The 17,956-nt window shown below is 51.8% G+C and overlaps 1 protein-coding gene across 4 annotated transcripts in view; it reads left to right on the forward strand.

Moving 5' to 3' along the window:
- The first annotated feature begins 5,843 nt into the window (after positions 1-5,843).
- Positions 5,844-17,956, forward strand: part of UAP1L1 (UDP-N-acetylglucosamine pyrophosphorylase 1 like 1) — a 48,067-nt gene continuing 35,954 nt past the window's right edge. The window contains exons 1-5 of one of the 4 annotated variants that reach the window (XM_027720423.2): positions 5,844-6,342; positions 13,344-13,548; positions 15,173-15,348; positions 16,444-16,616; positions 17,449-17,642. In XM_027720423.2, the coding sequence (XP_027576224.1) occupies positions 6,066-6,342; positions 13,344-13,548; positions 15,173-15,348; positions 16,444-16,616; positions 17,449-17,642 (1,025 nt within the window). In that variant the 5' untranslated portion in view covers positions 5,844-6,065. The remainder of the gene's footprint in view (positions 6,343-13,343; positions 13,549-15,172; positions 15,349-16,443; positions 16,617-17,448; positions 17,643-17,956) is intronic. The other 3 variants (XM_039387447.1, XM_039387446.1, XM_039387448.1) reach the window with 3 other exon arrangements.

The following is a 17,956-nucleotide window of genomic DNA, read 5'->3' on the forward strand; positions in this document are numbered from 1 at the left end:
CCAGCCCCGCGCGCCTATTGGTCAGGGGCGGGATGTCCCGAGCTCTCATTGGGTGGCGGCGGGCGGTCCCTCTGACCATTGGCTGAGAGGGAGGACGGCGGTTTGAGTTCCACGCGGCGCCCGCCCCGCTCGCGGCCGGGGAGCGGCGGGGGTCCCGGTCCCCTCGGAGAGGGATGGCGGCGGGGGTCCCGGTCCCCTCGGAGAGGGATGGCGGAGGGGGTCCCGGTCCCTTCGGAGAGGGATGGCGGAGGGACCGGGACCGCGCCACTTTCCTGACCGCGAGCGAGGCGGGCTCAGGGAGATGTTTATTCCTCGATCCCCCGATTACCCAGGACCCTGCCACCCCGAGAAGAGCTGCTCTGGCCGGTGTCCGTCCATCCATCCATCCATCCAGGCACAAATCCTGGTTTCTTTTCAAGCAGAGATACCTGAAAACCTGTTGTAGTTTAACCCCAGCCAGCAACTAAGCACCACACAGCCTCTAACTCACTCCTGGTGGCATGGGGGAGAGAATGGGAAGGGTAAAAGTGGGAAAACTCATGGGTTGAGATAAAGGCAGTTTAATGGGGAAAACGAAAGCCACTCACACAAACAAAGCAAAACAAGGAATTTGTTCACTGCTTCTCATGGGCAGGCAGGTGTGCAACCTTCCCCAGGAAAGCAGGGCTCCATGCTGGGTAACAGTTACTGCGGAAGACAAACGCCAAACCCTTCCTCCTTCTTCCCCTCGGTTTATACACTGAACACGATGCCGCATGGTCCAGAATATCCCTTGGGTCAGCTGTCCCGGCTGTGTACCCTCCCAACTGCTTGTGCACCCACAGCCCCTACACTGGTGGGTTCGGGTGAGAAGCAGAAAAGACCTTGGCTCTGTGCAAACACCACTCAGCAACAAAAAAAAATCTCTGTATTATCAGCACCATTTTCAGCACAAATCCAAAATCTATCCCCATAAGTCCACCCTGCTAAAACCAGCACAACTCCTAGAGACTTCAGAGCCAATGTAATTAGCGAAGAGGGGAAAAAAACCCCACAACTGTAGCATTCACTCTCACCATCACCTTTGCAAACACACCCCAGAAGTGTCAGTCAATGCAGCATCCCTACAGAGGAGGGATGTAAAGCACAAGCACAGTGCTGTACTTGTCTGGTACATGGAGGAAGTGAGTGCTGACAGAGGGAATTGAGTGCCATCATCCCAGTGCTGTGGCTGGTGAGGCACCAGTGGCCATCAGCCAGCAGGAGCTGGGAGAGGGGCTCAAAGGAGCCACAGACATGAATAAAGGGGGAAAAAGACCCCTCCAGTGTGGACAAATGTGAAAGAAACAGGATTTGCGTCTTATCTTTTATAAACTTAATATGTACTGGCATTGGTAGGAGAATGAGTTTCTGTACTTTATAGGGAAATTTGCTGTGTCTGTTAGATGCAGCAGTATGTTAATCCTAGTGCAAGATGCTGCCTTCTCCGCAAAACCTCTCCATTAGACAGTGTGTCCTGCTCCAGCTGGTCTCTGTGTTGTGGCTGAACTGTTTTTCTTTAACTCATTTCTTTTCACAGATTTCCTGGACCTGTTGTACCTGTTTGAGATCTCTGCTTGGCTTAGCTGTGTTTGACTAAACAGGTTCACACCTGTGCAGGATACAAGGAGAAGGAACCAGTGCCTCATCCCTCCCCTTCCTATTCCAGAAACTAGGCGGTCAGTGTGGTGCTGCTCAGCTCTGGCAGCATCAGCACATGGGCTGTTTTGTTCAGCAAAGGCTAGATCTGCAAACAAAAGGGGTTTTCTCTGGGTTCCTCCCCCCTTTCTGGTCTTGCGGGAACAGCCAGGAATAACAGAGGGAATTCAGAATGACCGTAATGTCTTGTGTCCAATTTCCCTGCCTAGCCAGTCTATCCCACCAGGAAAGTGATCCAGAGATACCAGAAACAGTTCCTGGCATTGACTGTGTCTGCTGTTTCAGCCAAAATACTTTTGCTGTCTGTGTGGAGCTTCCTGCTCCAGCACAAGGAGCTGGGACACAACTGCCTAGGGCAGCTCTGCTCTTACTGCGTTTTTCATACCAGAGTGCCCTCAAGAAGCTGCCTTGAGACAGGCTGATATTTCCATCCTCACCGTGTCGAGTGGATGACGTTAGAGAGATTTTGAACGTTCTTGGAAAAGACTTTTGGGGGTTTGTTTTTTTTATGGGGGGCGGCGGGGTATTTTCTCTCACTTTATCTTGGGGCCATCCCAGACTCCTCTGATGGACAGACTTCTTTGTTTTCTTAAATATAAAAAACATAGTTATTCAGTTCTCCTTCTTCCAAGCTACTGTGAAGCACCAGCTGCCATTCAGACCTGGCCCAGCCCTCCCTCTCTGCCGTCCTGTGGGCATCAGCAGTGACATGCATGGGTCTGGTGCGGCGACACCAAACGTATCACTGCCCTTCTCTGGACAGGGCACAGGGCACCTAGCGTCCCCTTGGAGGCTGGTGGCATGTCAGCATGTCCTACCAACCAACATTACCACCTCTGTGAAGAGAGGTCACAGAAGCTGCACCGAACCCCAGCAGATCACTGGAGGAACAGGGTGCTGGTGATGGGGCACCTTCCTACATGACATGAACCATCGATGGGTGCTGATGGGTGACTGTCGTCTCAGTAGATTGAGCCCGGTGCTGTCTTCAGTGGTCTGTAGGTGTTCCCATGTACATCTCGATTATGCAGAGAACACATGGTAACTTACAGCCATGAGGTTGTCTCCTGGTGACCATGTCCAAATAGATGTTGTGAACCTCTGCTGCTCTCTCTGGTGGGGAACCAGCCACAGATCTGTGGGCTCAGTGTGTGCATACTGTTTCCTGGCACATGGAACAGCTAGCACCACTGCCAGCTCAGACAGTGCTGCATCCAGAGTGGGTTTGTCCTCAGCCAGTGCAGGTCACCAGAGTGTACCCAGGAATGGTTGGTCAGAGCTTGGTTAAAAACAGACCAGGAGCTGTGTCCACAACAGTCCAGACCAAGTCCTGGTATGTCCCGTCACTGAAACATTCATTAAGTCCCAAAGCTGGTGGGTGCAGGGAATTATTTTCAGTGAGGTACCAAAGTGTCAACCCAGAAATGTGTCCGGCCCCAAGAAACCTCTGGGAAAAGGCGAAAAATAGTGAGGGGAGCATGGTTGGAGAGGTTTCCCTTTGGGCGGGGATACTGTGTTTGATCTCCTCATCTCTGCAGTGACTTTGTGTTTTCCATCTTGCTGCAATAGGGCCTCTTGGGGACATGCTGTATTTTCTTTGGTGGTGGCCAGGCACTTGCCATGAAGTGACTTTTCTCTCCTCCAAACTGTTTTTTCTCCCAGAAGGCCAGCAAGCAGGAAGTCTGGTGGATGCTTGGTGGTTCATGGGCTGTCACAAGGGCTGGGAGAAGCACAGTTGGTGAGAAGCTGAAACAAGCTGTCTGTGGGGGTGGTGGGTTGTTTGCCCTCCTGGGTCCACGGAGCAAGAACTGGTGTTAGTAGGAAATGGCAGCCTCTGTGTCCTATCTCACCATCTCGCCCCTCCTGGGGTCTCAGCACAGCTTTTTTAAACACAGGGAACTACCTAGGGCTTAAATGGAAGTATGATAGATACTGCAGGGTTTCTGAATCCATCTAGCAACTGCTTTGTCCTATCATAAATTCCACTCTCCTGATGATGATGAAGCCAGGGCAACAGCAGTCACAGCTGTACCACAGCCAGAAATTTCCCAGTCTGACATGTTATTTGGGGAATGATTGAAAAACTGTATTTCTTTGGGGAATGCACTAGAGAGAACTTAAATGTTGAAGCCTGGAGCAAGGCCCTAAACACAAGAAGCTCTGCCTGCCTCCTGCTGGGGTACCTCACCCTGACAGAGTGCTGTGTGCTCTCTCTGCTGTCAGAGTCCTGGGGCTTTTTTCCATGTTGAATTTCCTGTTCTACCTGCATGTTTGTGTTTTGTTTGGCCCCAGCATCCCTCCCTCCTGCTCACTCAGGTTGTCCTGCCTGGTGTAACTGATCCAACCTGTCATCATTTTTATTGCTTTGCAGAAGAAAATATCTACACACACACTGCCATGGGTTGTGGAACCAGTCCAGGGGGCGCTCTGCAGCCGGACAAACCTGTTCTGGTGGATGGCTGGATTTGAAGGGTGGGAGCACATTCGCCAGCAGCAGCAAGATTTTCTGTAATTCTTCTAGGATCCCACGGGTATGAGATCCCACGGCTCTGAGCTGGGATTCCTTTGAGGCACGGAAGCAAGTTCTGCAGGAAATGGCAGGGCTTGATTTACAAGTTGTATCTGACAGAGCCTTTTCTGATGAAGAAGGGTTGGTGATTATGCAGGCACCAGGTGTGTGGAAGGACCTGCACCCATCCACACAATGGGCAGGCAAGGAATACAGCTATGGCAGGGAGAGATTTTGTGTAAAGGGGAGCAGAGCGAGGAGGTTTCAAAACCCCAAAGCTCTTCCGAGCAGGAGCTGTGTCAAGTTACATAAAACAGGAAATAGAGCATGAAACAAAAGCTTTGACCACTCTCAGGGATTCTTTCTGACTTGCTGGTCACATCCAGATGGAGTCCAGCTCTCCTGACTCCATTTACATGCAGGGAAGTGGCTGTGTCTGAGCTCCTGTCTGTCTGTCTTCTCATCTCCTTCTGCCCAGCTGGGCTCTGATCACGTGCAGGATTGCCACAGAGACAGGCCGGTGGCTGCTGGCTGAGACAAGAGGTTAGTGCCAGGCTGCCCAGCAGCAGGAGTGGACTGTATACACGGGGTGGGGCTTGAGGGCAGGAGTGTAGCACACTGCACCGTCCTCCCTCTCAGCAGCCTGTGACCCCAGCATGAGCTGCAGAGGGGACTCCCTCACCCTGTGCCTTCTGATGCTGTGACTAGCCCAGCCCTGGCCTTTGGGTTGTTGTGTCTGGTTACTTCACTGCTGCCAGGCTGCCAGTGCTCTCTCTGTTGTCCCAAAACTGGGTTCTTCCACTCTGTGTGCAAGAAGCTGATCCACACATAGAGTCAAGATAATTGATTTTATTTCATACCTACACAGAGATGGGTGCTGGGTGGTGAATCCACAAAGCTGGCAGACTTTCAGCATGCCAGGTGCCTATTTTTATACACTTGAATCAACAGAAATCAGGATTTCCCTACAGGTAATGACCTAAAGCTCTAATAATTGTCTTTGCAGTCTCTTGTTTCCATCTAAAGATACCTTGCACACTTGTTTTACTACTCATGATCTATGGGGAAGGGGCTTCTGTGAGTAAGGAGCAATCACAGTCTATGGGCAAAGATTTTACTATGCTAATGAGCACTCAGTTCATACAAAGTTGTTCTTTGGCTTTTTAGTTTGATTTAGTGTCCTCCTGCTCTTCAGTTTTTGGGTCATGGCTCTTGGTTCCTGCTGGTTTGGTTTTTCACTCATCTTTCATAAATTCTTTTATTTGTCCTGTACTATACTTCGGTGACTCAGTGCATTTTTAACTTTTATCCATCTCATTGGTACTTCATTTCAACAACGGGGAGCTGGATTTGAGCTGGGCGCCTGACCCTGCACCATGGCTGGGGTACAGCCGGGCCCACCTAGCTCCTTCTGCGTCGAGGGAACTCCGAGATTTCACGACGAGTTTCCAAGTGCGGGTGTAAGACGGGGCGTGAGACCCCCTCTGGTATCGAGGTCCCAGCACCAGCGGCTGGGGGTCCCGGCAGACACATCTCACGGCAACTGCAGAATCACAGCCGCTGGGGAGGAGGGATTCGGCCGTGGGGGAAGTGCTGCGTTGGCCGGAACTCGCGGGGCCGGGGGCGTCAAATCCTGCGGACGCCGCGGGGGCCGAGCTCAGGAAGCTCCCGGCGGCTCCGAGAACGGGCGGGGACCGCCCTACAGCCCCGCTCTGCGTGACTAGCTGCGGCTGCGACCAGCCCCGCTCCCGGGAGCGGCGGGGAGGGGGCTCCGGGGGGCTGGACGGCACCTCTGGCCCCGCCCGGTGCCGCCCTGTCCCGGTGCCGGCCCGCCTGCTCCCGCTGGGTCCCGAGCCGGTCAGAGCGGGCTCCCTACGCCATGGATCCGCCCGAGGAGGTGCGGGCGCGGCTGGAGCGGTGCGGGCAGGGCCACCTGCTGCGGTTCTGGGCCGAGCTGGGCCCCGAGCAGCGCAGAGCGCTGCTGGCGGCGCTGCCGCCGGGGCTGGGCGAGCACTGCCGGCTGGCGGCGGCGGCCGGGGCCCGCCAGCGCGGCCCGCCCGAGCGCCTGGACGGCCGGATGGAGCCGCTCCCCGCCGAGCTTCTGGGCAGCGCTCGCCGCAGCGGCCCCGCCGCGCTGCAGCGCTGGGAGGCGGAAGGTGAGCGAGGCGCGGGGCCGCCTGTCCCTCCGTCCCAGGGCTGGCGGTGTCCGAAGCACTCCTTCGGGGGCGGCCGCGTCCCGCCGAGGCCCAGCCGGGGCGGTGCCTGGCGGGGTCCCGGGGCAGGAGCCGCCTTCTGCGGTGGCACCGCGGGGCTCCGGGCAGTCCGCCCCGCGCCACCCCGTGCTGCCGGAGGTCGGTGTCCGGCGGGGGCGGCAGGTGGGAGCCACAGAGACGGCGAGTCGGGCAGGGAGGCGGAGAGCTGGGGTCACGGCTGCACCCCGGCGTTGTGCGCCGACAGCCCGTGCCCCTCGGCCGGGGGCACTTTGGGTGAGACACCGAGTTTTCACTCTGCGCTGTGAAATGCAGGGGGCCGAGTCAAGTGCTAAGGCCATGCCTGGCAGGGGCAGGTGAAGCTCTCTACAACTCCCTGAAAGGCACTTGTAGGCAGGTGGGGGGTCTGTCTCTCCTCCCAGCTAAGAAACAATGGGACAAGAGGGAATAGCCTCAAGTTGTTCCAGGGGAGGTTCAGGTTAAATAGTGGGGAAAATTTCTTCACAGAAAGGGAGGTCAGGCATTGGCACAGGCTGCCCGGGGCAGTTATGGAGTCACTGTCTCTGGAAGTGTTCAAAAAACAAATGGACATGCTTCATGATATGGTTTAGAGGGCATAGGGGTATTTTGTTGACATGATTTTCAGTATCTGTCATGAAAAATATGTAGTATTAAAGTACTTAAAGGGGCTTCAAGAGAGCTGGAGAGGGACTTGGGACAAGGGACTGGAGGGACAGGACAAGGGGGAATGGCTTCCCACTGCCAGAGGGCAGGGTTAGATTAGATATTACAAAGAAATTCTTCCCTGTGAGAGTGGTGAGGCCCTGGCACAGGTTGCCCAGAGAAGCTGTGGCTGCCCCACCCCTGGAAGTGTTCAAGGCCAGGTTGGACGGGCCTTGGAGCAACCTAGTCTAGTGGAAGGTGTCCCTGCCCACAGGAGGGGGTTTGAATGAAATGAGCTTTAAAGTCCATTCCAACCCAAACCATTCTATGATTCTATAAGCCCCTGGGGAGGGTGGGAGTAGGGAGGGGTTTCATTGCTGCTGAGCTGGGTTGCTGCCTTGGGGTGAGCTCCTAGCACACTGACAGGTGCAGAGACCAGTCTTAGGTTGGTGCTGATCCTGATCCACACAGAGCCATGTGTGGCAGGAGGGTGATGGGATCTGGAAGCGGAGTGGATGGATAGTGTGAAAGAAGCCCAGGAAAGCCCATTAGCCATGGTTTTTGGAGCCTGGTAGATGCAGGTGGCTTTCCCTAGTCACCGTGTGGGTGTGTGAAAACTGGGGGTGATGGGGGAGACCATGGCTGGATGTGGGACAATGTGCTTCCCCCACAGCACTCAGGTCTTACATGGATATCCTCTGCTTTTTTCTAAGTGCACACTTTATTTTAGTTATTTACAAAGAGTCATATGTGTCTTGCATCTTTCTTTATAAAATATAACACCACTGTTAAAAAAAATCATAATAAAAATATAGCCAGGAAAAAACCAGCTGTGATTGCAGAGATACTTGTCAAAATTTTGGCAGGTGGCTGCACAGCCTTGACCCAACCTTGCCAGCAAAGAGATGGGGACGTGTGGGCAGGGGAGTCAAAATTTCCAATCAGAAACAGAAATAGAAGCATCGTGGTCACAGGGTAGAGGAGGTTTTCTGTCATGTCAAACTCCACGTTCAGGGCCGAGTGGTGATGGAGGGAAGATCAGCTGGTACAGTGAATCACAGAATGGTTTGAGTTGGGATGGACTTTAAAGCTCATATCATTCAAACCCCTTCCTGTGGGCAGGGACACCTTCCACTGGACCAGGTTGCTCCAAGGCCTTAAACACTTCCAGGGGTGGGGCAGCCACAGCTTCTCTGGGCAACCTGTGCCAGGGCCTCACCACCCTCACAGGGAAGAATTTCTTTGTAATATCTAATCTAACCCTGCCCTCTGGCAGTGGGAAGCCATTCCCCCTTGTCCTGTCCCTCCAGTCCCTTGTCCCAAGTCCCTCTCCAGCTCTCCTGGAGCCCCTTTAGGCACTGACAGGGGCTCTCGGGTCTCCCTGGAGCCTTCTCTTCTCCAGGCTGAACACCCCCAGCTCTCCCAGCCTGGCTCCAGAGCAGAGGGGCTCCAGCCCTCCGAACATCTCTGTGGCTTCCTCTGGACTTGTTCCATCAGCTCCACATCTTCCTTGTCTTGGTGCCCCCAGAGTTGGAGGCAGCAGTGCAGGTGGGGTCTCACCTGAGCAGGACAGAGGGGCAGAATCACCTCCTTACTTGCTCCCCGCACTGTCGGATGAGCCCAAGACACGGGGGGTTTCTGAGATGCCAGTGCATGTGGCTGGGATATGTTAAGCTTCTCATCCATCCACACTCTCAAGTCCATCTCAGCAGGGCTGTTTGAGGGTGTCATGGTGAGGAGAAAGGAACCCCCCGAGCCCTAGAGGCAGATGGGGCTGAGTCAGGGCTGTGCAGTTAAATTAACAGTTTTACCAAACTGGGTCATTTGACTTCCACCCTGCCAGACAAGTGAGGATCTAGTATGTGTGCCTTGTGCCACTGGCCACAGCACAGAAAGGAAGGGAAGGCCAGGCCACCTCTGTGGGCTGGCCTCACTGATTGCCAGCACTGCTTGCAGGAGCCCAGGTCTGGTGTGTTTGGGACCCTGCCACTGTGCCCAAGTCACCTGCCCATGAAGTCTGATGGCCCCAGGCCACCTCAGCCCTGCAGGCAGCCTGAATTTCCACCAGAAGGGGTACATGCAGAGCTTCTGTTTTCCCTTTGGTTTGTTTTTATGATCCAGTTTGATTTGGAGAGGCTACCAGCCCTCCGTTTAATTTCCTGGAGGATGGCAATTAGGAGCAAGACTTTATGGTGCTGAGTCTGGGTGTTGCTGCATGTCCCCACAGACGTAGCCTTGTCCCCAGCAGCATCCCTGTGCCCCTGCATGGCATTTCCCACTGGAGCTGGTGTCATGGGCACAGGCTTTGTGGGATCATGGGTCACTGAGAGGATGCAGCTCTGAAAGGCCCTCATTTGCAGTGAGCTGCTCGTGGTGTTGAGCAGAATGGGAGCAGATGAGACATCCTGACCTGCCGCACAGCGTCCCCGAGGCTGCATGGCTGGTACAGCCCGTGGCTGCGGGGTTGTGGCCACCCCTGAGCTGAGTACTCTGTGCTCTGGCCATGTGTGTCTGAGCTCCCAGCAGCTCCCACCTGCATTGTGTCCCCCAAAGATGAACAGCTGAAGTGATGTCTCGTCCTTCCCCTTTCCCCTTTTTCTGTGATAAAAAGTGATGGTTAAAAGAACCAGACAACTCAAAACTTGTCTCGGGAACACCTGAGATATTTTTTAATAGTTAAAAAAATAATGCCACTGTTATTGTCTCTGAGATGATAAAACAGCCTGGTCAGATTTGCTTTCAGATCTTAAACACCAACATTTAGCAACCACGTTTTCCAGGCAGCCCTAGAGATGATGGTATAAATCAAGCACAGACACTTTTACATTCTGTAGTGTTTTATTAATGAAATCTAAGCCTTGGCCAAGGGCTATGGTGTAGCCCCATTTCATCAGAGGGTTTGATGAACCATTCTGGTTATCTGACTGCTTTGCAGAATTGAAAAGTTTGAGTTTTCTTCTCTTGCTGACTGCTCTTGTAATGGGGCTGATGTGCCTGTTCAGCAAGAGAATTCTGTCTGCTCTTGCAAGACAAGTCTGTTCCTCCTGCAAAATCTATTTTTGTTCTTTACTTTCTGTGCAGAATAGGACTGACTGCAGCATTGGTGAGTATCTCAGCAGCCAACACATCTTCCCTTTTCTGTTTGGTTAACTGTATTTCAAATGCTGCAGAAAATAAGGTGGTTTTTTTTTAAGTGGATGTATCTTTCCATTTACTCCAGGACTATGCAGTAAGATAAGTCAGTTCTTATGAACTTTTGTTGTGAATATTGGTGGTTTTACATTTGAGAAGTCACAGCAGACCTGCTTACTCAAATTTTTGGGGATATTTGTTTTCATGGTGACCTGAGAGGACAACTTGGAAAAACTCTCTGGGTTGTAGGGTTACACCATAAATACTGGGAAGGAGTCCCCTTGCTGGGTTGTGTGCCACGGTCAGGTCTTTCCTGGAGTATGGCCCAGTCAGCCTGATGGATTGTGGCAAGAGAAACAGAGCGACACTGTTGATGTTATCAGTAATATTGCTTTGGGCTTGGGTTCATCCTGCTGAGGTTGAGGTCCCCACAGTGAGAGGCCCCTCTGGGAGATGGATGTGAGATGTCAAATCCCCCTTGGGCAGATCCTATCCTCTTGTCACTGTATGGAAAACTGAGAACTGCCATCTCCCCTGGGACATCCACATTTCAGCAAGGTGACGCCAGCTGTGGCACCCGCAAGCCATGGCTGAGCATCGCAGCCACTTGATGCTGCAGGACTAAGTGGGGACCTCACCAACTTTCCCAATACAGTGTTCGCTCTAGAGTGTCACATGAGTCATGCCTTTGGTCATGGTCTTTGCTCTGCAGAAACCTCTAATTTGAGATCCATGGGATGTGGTCCATTGTATCAGAACCCAAGTGTGCTTGTTGGTGTGAGCCTGGCAGTGCTGGGAAGAGATGGAGAGCCTGACTTGCTCTAGTGTTGGGTGAATCTCAATTGCACCCCAAAGTAGCTCCCTGTGCTGCAGCAACGGAGGCCAGAAAATACTGAGTTCAGACCCCAATCAGCTTTGGTTTAAATCAATGTGAAATATTTAAGCTCAAGCAATTTCAGTTCTAGATTATTTTTAATAATTAAATAAATTAAAAATGTTTTAATTGCCCATCTCATAGAATCACAGAATGGTTTGGGTTGGAAGGCACCTTAAAGATCATCTTGTTCTAACTGTCCTGCCATGGGCATGGATGCCACCCCCTAGATCAGGTTTCTCAGGGCCCTGTTCAACCTGGCCTCGAACACTTCCAGGGATGGGGCAGAACCGTTTGGAAGTGTCCCACAGGGCAACTTTTTTAGATTTTTTTTAATTATTTTTTTCCCTCCATAAATTCTTTCTGCACTGGGTCCCGCTGGGATACAGCCACTGCCCAAGCGAGGGCATGGGGAAGCTTGGAGCCATGCTCCCATGTCCCTCCACTTGGCTCCTTCCCTTCCCCCATGATGGTGCCCTGCACTGGCAAACCACCTGCTGAGCATGCAGGAAAACCATGTGCTGGGACTGGAGCAAGTACTTGTGGTGTCACTAATACCCAAGACCCTCTGCTCTGTGCTTTGGGTCTCTTGCATGGGTAGTTCAGTGGAGGCACAAAGGAGCCATTAATTGCTTGTGGTTTGTTGCATGAAATGCTGGTTGGTTTATTTGCATTGCCATGCAGCTTACCCAGATCCTCTGTGTCTCTTACATTATAAGTTTAAACATGTTCAAGCTTGCCCTGCTATCCAAGGACCTCCTGAAACTGAAATCCCAAGACTTCCACCATCAGCACAGGTTTCCCCCTAGAGAGCTGTCCTAATACCACTTGGAGGGGGAGGGTGGAATGCAGATCTCCAGAGGTGCCTTCCAACCCTCAATCCTGTGGCCCTGTGATGCCAGAGGCTGCTCTGCAGCAGAGCCATGGCCGGGCTGTGGAACCAGGTCCCTTCAGTGTGCTTGGGCATCACCAGCCTTTTGGGAAAGGGTGTGTTTAGGCAGAAACATTGTGTTACTGCTGTGGTGGGACTGAAACTTGCAAGCATGAGTGGGAGGCGGGAATAGTGTTACCGCAATGTCATGGACAACTCAAGTTTGGTTTTATTGCCGAAAGCTGCATTTCTGAACAGAATTAAAACCAAGCCATGCTGTTACAGCAGCAATTGGTATTTTTCTTCTATTGCTCATTTAAACAGCCAGTTACTTAAAGATTAGCATAAAACCAATCCTGTTTTTCTTCTAATTCAATCTCTTTGGTCCCTGTGTCTTTCAGTCTAAATCAAGAATGTTTTGGCCCCAGCTGTGGTTAATGTGGGGTGTTTGCTGGACGCAGGGGTGAAGCATGGGCTATCCTGGGCTGCAGGAGCAGTGGCAGCTCAGCGGTGTGCAGTTGCAGAAGGCCCTGATAGCTACTGCAGCAGAGCTGTGGCTTCTGACCTGGGCAGGCCTAGCGCTCCTTGCATTCCCAGAGGAACGCAAAGTGTTCCCTAAGGAAAAATGTTTCTCACAGATGTCAGTCATTACTGTGATACTGGCTTGGGAGAAGGCAGGGAACAAAGTCTAAGAGTGAGCTGAATGTTACTTATGTGCTCTGCTTCTTCTCCAGGTTCTGGACTGACTTGGTTTGTCACGAGCAAAGATACCGGTTTTAATTAGATTATGGGAGTTGCGGCTCCTACAGGCTTGGCTGTGTTATTAGTCCTGACTGCAGCCATGTTCAGCTTCTATTTAAGCTGGAGCACAGGTACAGATAGTTGATTAAGGCAGATTCCAGAAATGCCCATGCTTTACTGAAGATGATGAGACTTGGCTTCTTTGGGATGTAGAAATGTTGGTGATAAGGGACCTCTGGAGGTCTCTAGCCCAACCCCCATCTGGAACAGGACCGTATGCCAGGCCAGCTACAGCTTTGCCAAAGTAAGCCTTGAAAACTTTAAGGAACAGCCCCCACCTCTCTGGATATCTTTCCCAGTGCTGCACCACCTCCCTAGTAAAGACTTTGTATCCTAATGTACAGTTTGAATCTCCTAAGCTGCAGCTCATGGCTGTTGCCTGTTGTTGCAACATCTGCTGCTTCAGGTGAGGAAACTGCTGCATCCAGGAGATGAAATGTATTTTCTCCTGTGTGTGTAGTGTCATATTTCTCTCTGAGCTGGCAACATTGAACTGGCAGCTTCTAGCTGTTGCCTGAGCTCTGCAGAAAGGCTCAGGAGAAGAGCATGGGGTGTTGGTTGCTTTGGAGGTTCTTACATTCCCTTGGGCTTCTTTCTTCTGTTCAGGCTTGTATCAGATCTCGCAGAACAAGGTGGCAGTGCTGCTTCTGGCTGGAGGGCAAGGAACCCGCCTGGGAGTGAGCTATCCCAAGGGCATGTACAACGTGGGGTTGCCCAGTGGCAAGAACTTGTATCAGATCCAGGCAGAAAGAATCCGCAAAGTGGAGCAGCTCGCTGGCCAGAGACATCGCTGCAAGTGTGCCATTCCCTGGTAGGTGACCCAGAGCCAGACCTCCTGTGCAGGGCTCTCTGCGTTCCAGTCTTGCCTGTGTTGTCTTCTAGAAGCACTGAGCTGGGTGCTGCACAGAGACAGGCCAGGGGAGGGGATTTTGTCGACAGGATTTGCAATGCCAGTGGCTGGAGGAAGGCGCACAGGGATGGGAGGTGGCAGGTCTGTGTCTGCAGACCTGAGGGATCAAGTGCTGCCCTTGCATCACTGACCATGACCCTGACTGCTGTACCTTGCTGGCTTTCCGAGCACAGGCCCCGGCAACACTATAAACAGCACTTTTCAGTGATTGTTTTGAATGCTTCACAAGAAATTTCATCCATTTCTGCTTTCTCAGATTCCTTCATGGAGGACCTAGACCTCACTTTCCAAGCCTCTCTGCCCATAATCTCTGCCACAGCAAAAACCCTCTTGCTTTGTGTTCAGGCTGCCTCCTGCTGTCACTGTTCACAGTTGCTAATTCTGCTGGCTGCTCCTGGCTTTCAAAAGAGACTAGCTCTGGGCAGAGTGCAAAATGTGAATTCCCTGTGGGATGTGGTGGGTGAGAGGAAGGCACTAGGATGTTTCTGGGAATGTTTTCTGCTAAGTGTTTGTTCTTTGTTAGACTATTAAGACTGTGAAGAGAGAGCCTTATGGAATCGGTGTCTGGTCTGAGGCAGGGTTTGGGCAGAGCAGGAGGGCTTCAGGGTACCACACTGTTTTACCAATTGGAGGTCGAAGTTGATTCATATATTGTTTCTTCATGGAAGGTGAGTCCATACTGTGCTTCTTCCCGAAGCCTTGCATGCAGGACCTGAATTGCAAATGCACCATCCCCGGTGCTGCTGGAAGCCAGGATGGATTATTTGCAAGATGCTACATCTACTGATAATGTTTCCAGTTCCTTTCCCAGGGCTGAGGAGGCAGTTGAGGCAGTTCACTGCTGCAGTACCCCTGAGCCCAGGCTGTGCTGTGCTGCAGAGATGTAAACTGGGGGGCCGTGAGGTCCAGGCTCTCCTGTACAAGGGATTGATTCCCCTGTCATGCCGGCAGAAGACCCTGTATTCCTATGCCAGTGGTTGTTGAAGAGCTTGACAGGTAGATGATGAAGATGGCTTTTAGCCACTGGTGAAGGAGGATAGTGGAGGGAGAGACAGGAGCTGAAAGGAGAGGAGGAAATAGAAAAACTTAAGAGAAAAACAGACCATGTAGCCACATATGGAAGTGCTGCTGTTTGCTTTGGCACTGAAGAGGTGCTGGCAGACTCAGCTGGTCAGTGTTTCCTTAGGCACCTAACATCAGTTTGAATCTAGGGTGAACGAGGCTGTCATATGCCCTTTGCTTTGTTTTCCAGCTCATCCAGATATCCAGATGTTGCTCACATTTAGGGCGAGGCTCTTCTGTCCTGGCTGGAGCTAAGCCTCTGGGTAGGATCATGCACAGGACCCAGTGCAGCCTTCCTTCGGGATGAGTTCTGAAGGAGAGCTCTTGTGCACAGCTGCTCACCACAGGATGCTGCAGTGTCTCATTTCACACTCATGGGGTTCCTCCTTTTTGTGTTCCATTTGTTGTTTTGTCTTTTGCTTGTGCCGTTCTTGCTCATTGCCCAGCTCCCATTCCTGCCTAGGTACATCATGACAAGTGAGTTCACATTGGGGCCAACAGAAGAGTTTTTTGTACAACACAACTACTTCAACTTGGATAGATCCAACGTGATCATGTTTGAACAGAGAATGCTGCCTGCTGTCACCTTTGATGGGAAGGCCATCTTGGAGGAGAAGGGGAAAATTGCTATGGCTCCAGGTACCTGTTGTTTGCTCTTGAATGCTGCAGTACTGTCATGTGTGTTGATAGTTGCTACTGGCCATCAGCCAGCCGGGGCACAAGGAGCAGGCTTTGGGGCTTAGGGTTAATGCTTCCAGTTAGTGTGGGAGGATTCTGTTAAATGTTTCAGGCTGGTAATCAGGAGGGTAGCTATCATTGTTTAGTTCTTGCTGGAGATTTTGCCTACAGCACGTTTTTTATCAGTCTAGGAGTATTGGCAGGATTAGAGTGGTGGGGCTGCAGGTTAGGAAAAAGGTGCATCAGCAGAGGTGTGTGAGGTCCCTGGGGTGCTGCCTCCTGGGGTGAAGATGTCAGGAGCTGGGCTCCTGCTCAAGGCTGATAGCTGGAAATGGGTAAAAAAGCAGCAAGAAGATTAACTCTTTCCAAAATGAGAGCAAGGTCTCAACGTTGTAAAGTTCTCCTCTTAACCTGGAGACGGTAAGAGACTTGGTGAAGGCAGCCTGGTTGGGATGGTGTTGCAGGGATGGGGTGTTGCAGCTGCAGAGTGGTTTTCCTGAGCTGACAGCAGTATCCAAGGAGAAACTGTGAATGGGTGATCTGTGATGAACAAACGTGCAGGTGTCTTTTGTGCAGCTGCAGTTCAAGCCTTTAAAAAAGCATTGGGAAGTCATGGGGAGAAGATAAACAGAGAATAAGATCTATTTTAGCCTTTCTCCAAGATGAGTTTTAAATGCACTTTTGCCCTGCACTGCGGGAGAAATTTAGCAGACTTTTCCCACCCTCTGCATAACGTTTTGCCCTTTAGCGTTCTCCCTCTGAGGATCTTACTAGCCTTCATAGAGTCTCATAATGGTGCTCAGTGAGGCTGGCCCCCATGGTCCCACTCTGCAGGTGAGATGAGCCGGGCTGAGGAGAGGAACATGCTCACCTGAGCTGCATTGCAGAGCTGGAAATAAAATCTGGTAGCACTGACTCTTGGCTAGAAAGCATTCCCTGCTCTGCTGTTCAAGAAAGTCTGTTCAGGACTTTCTGCTTTTGCTCTGTTAGCTGCAAAAAACCCCCAGTCCAAAATCACTAATGAGCCATGGCATTCTCTTTTCTCTTGCATTATAGATGGCAATGGTGGCTTATACCGTGCTTTGGTGGATAATAAGATCTTGGATGACATGAAGCAGCGTGGAATCCAGTATGTCCACGTATATTGTGTGGACAATATCCTCGTGAAAATGGCAGATCCAGTCTTCATAGGTTTCTGTGTTTCCAAAGGGGCAGACTGCGGTGCAAAGGTGAAGCAGTGCTAACACTGGGCTGGTTTCCCACAGGGAGTTAGGGTCTCATGCTTGGAAGCTGCTGGCTGGGGGGAGCTTACGTGACCTAGGATGTTCAGCCCTAAGCCCATCAGGGGCTTATTCTGAGCAGATATAAAGCTGTTTGCTGCCAGCATTGCATTCCAAATCCCTACCTGTGGGTGTCCTGTTCTTCCCACAGTACTACTGTGGAAAATAAACTTCAATTAGAGCAGGGACTGTAGCTGTACAGGAAACTATGGACTGGAATCGCTTCCCCTCCATGCTCAGCCCTTTCTACAAAGGCACTTGGACAGTCTAGAAGCCGTGTTGGACCGGGTTGTGTTTTATAAGCACACCTTTAAGTCTAATGGAGACATTTCTAATGCTCTGCTGTGGAAGATGGGGAAAGCCAAACCAGCCTGGATTTTTTCATTCTAAAGCAGCAGGTGCCTGAGGAGAAGTTTATGTTACTTGAGTCATTAGCACTGTTCATGCAAACAGGGAGCTGAAGGCTAGTAGCTGCAAACAGCTTTCATTTGATGCCAGGTCCCAGTCCTTGATAAGAAAAGTGCCCCCCTGTAGGCCGATTGCTTTTAACGGGTTTGTCTTCTGAGAAACAGTGCAATTAAGTGGGTGAGTACTGGGGTTTATGCTCAGTTGTTGGGCAGAGTGTGCCTCCAGACTGCTGTGTGCCCCATGAACTGCCCTGCCCTTGCTCCTGAGGTGCTGGAGGGTCAGCAGGCAACAGTCCTGCAGGATCGTTTGTAGGAGTTGGAACAGTGCTGGGATTTTCTTCCTCCTTGTCATAGCCCTTGTCCTGTGGCTGCAGGTGGTGGAGAAGGCCTACCCCACGGAGCCCGTTGGGGTGGTGTGCTGTGTGGACGGGGTGTACCAGGTGGTGGAGTACAGTGAGGTTAGCCCGGAGACTGCGCAGCAGCAGCGCCCTGAGGGGGGACTGATGTTCAGCGCTGGCAACATCTGCAACCACTTCTTCACTGTTGATTTCCTGGAAATAGTGGCCCAGTAAGTCCCAGCAGACTTGCTAGACAGCTGCGCTGCCCAGAAATGCCTCCAAGATTGAAATTACAGAGTGGGAAACAGGAACACCCAGTTATGAGTACCTCCTGTGCCTTTCAACTTTTCTCTATCCCAAATGTTTCCAAAGAGCTGTGTCCTCTTTCTGACAGCCCCAGCATGTTCTTCAGGCCCTACCCAAGGGGTACCCTTCCTGGGCCTGCAGGGGTGAGCAGCTGTACGGGCTGCAGTGTGGTCAGTGATGCAGCCCCACACCAAGGATTTCCAATGGGAAATGTCACCCATGCCCATCCCTTGGGACA

The sequence above is a fragment of the Pipra filicauda genome, unplaced genomic scaffold (genome assembly GCF_003945595.2).
Source record: "Pipra filicauda isolate LSUMZ 115617 unplaced genomic scaffold, ASM394559v2 scaffold562_size295421_pilon, whole genome shotgun sequence".
Classification (NCBI taxonomy): domain Eukaryota; kingdom Metazoa; phylum Chordata; class Aves; order Passeriformes; family Pipridae; genus Pipra; species Pipra filicauda.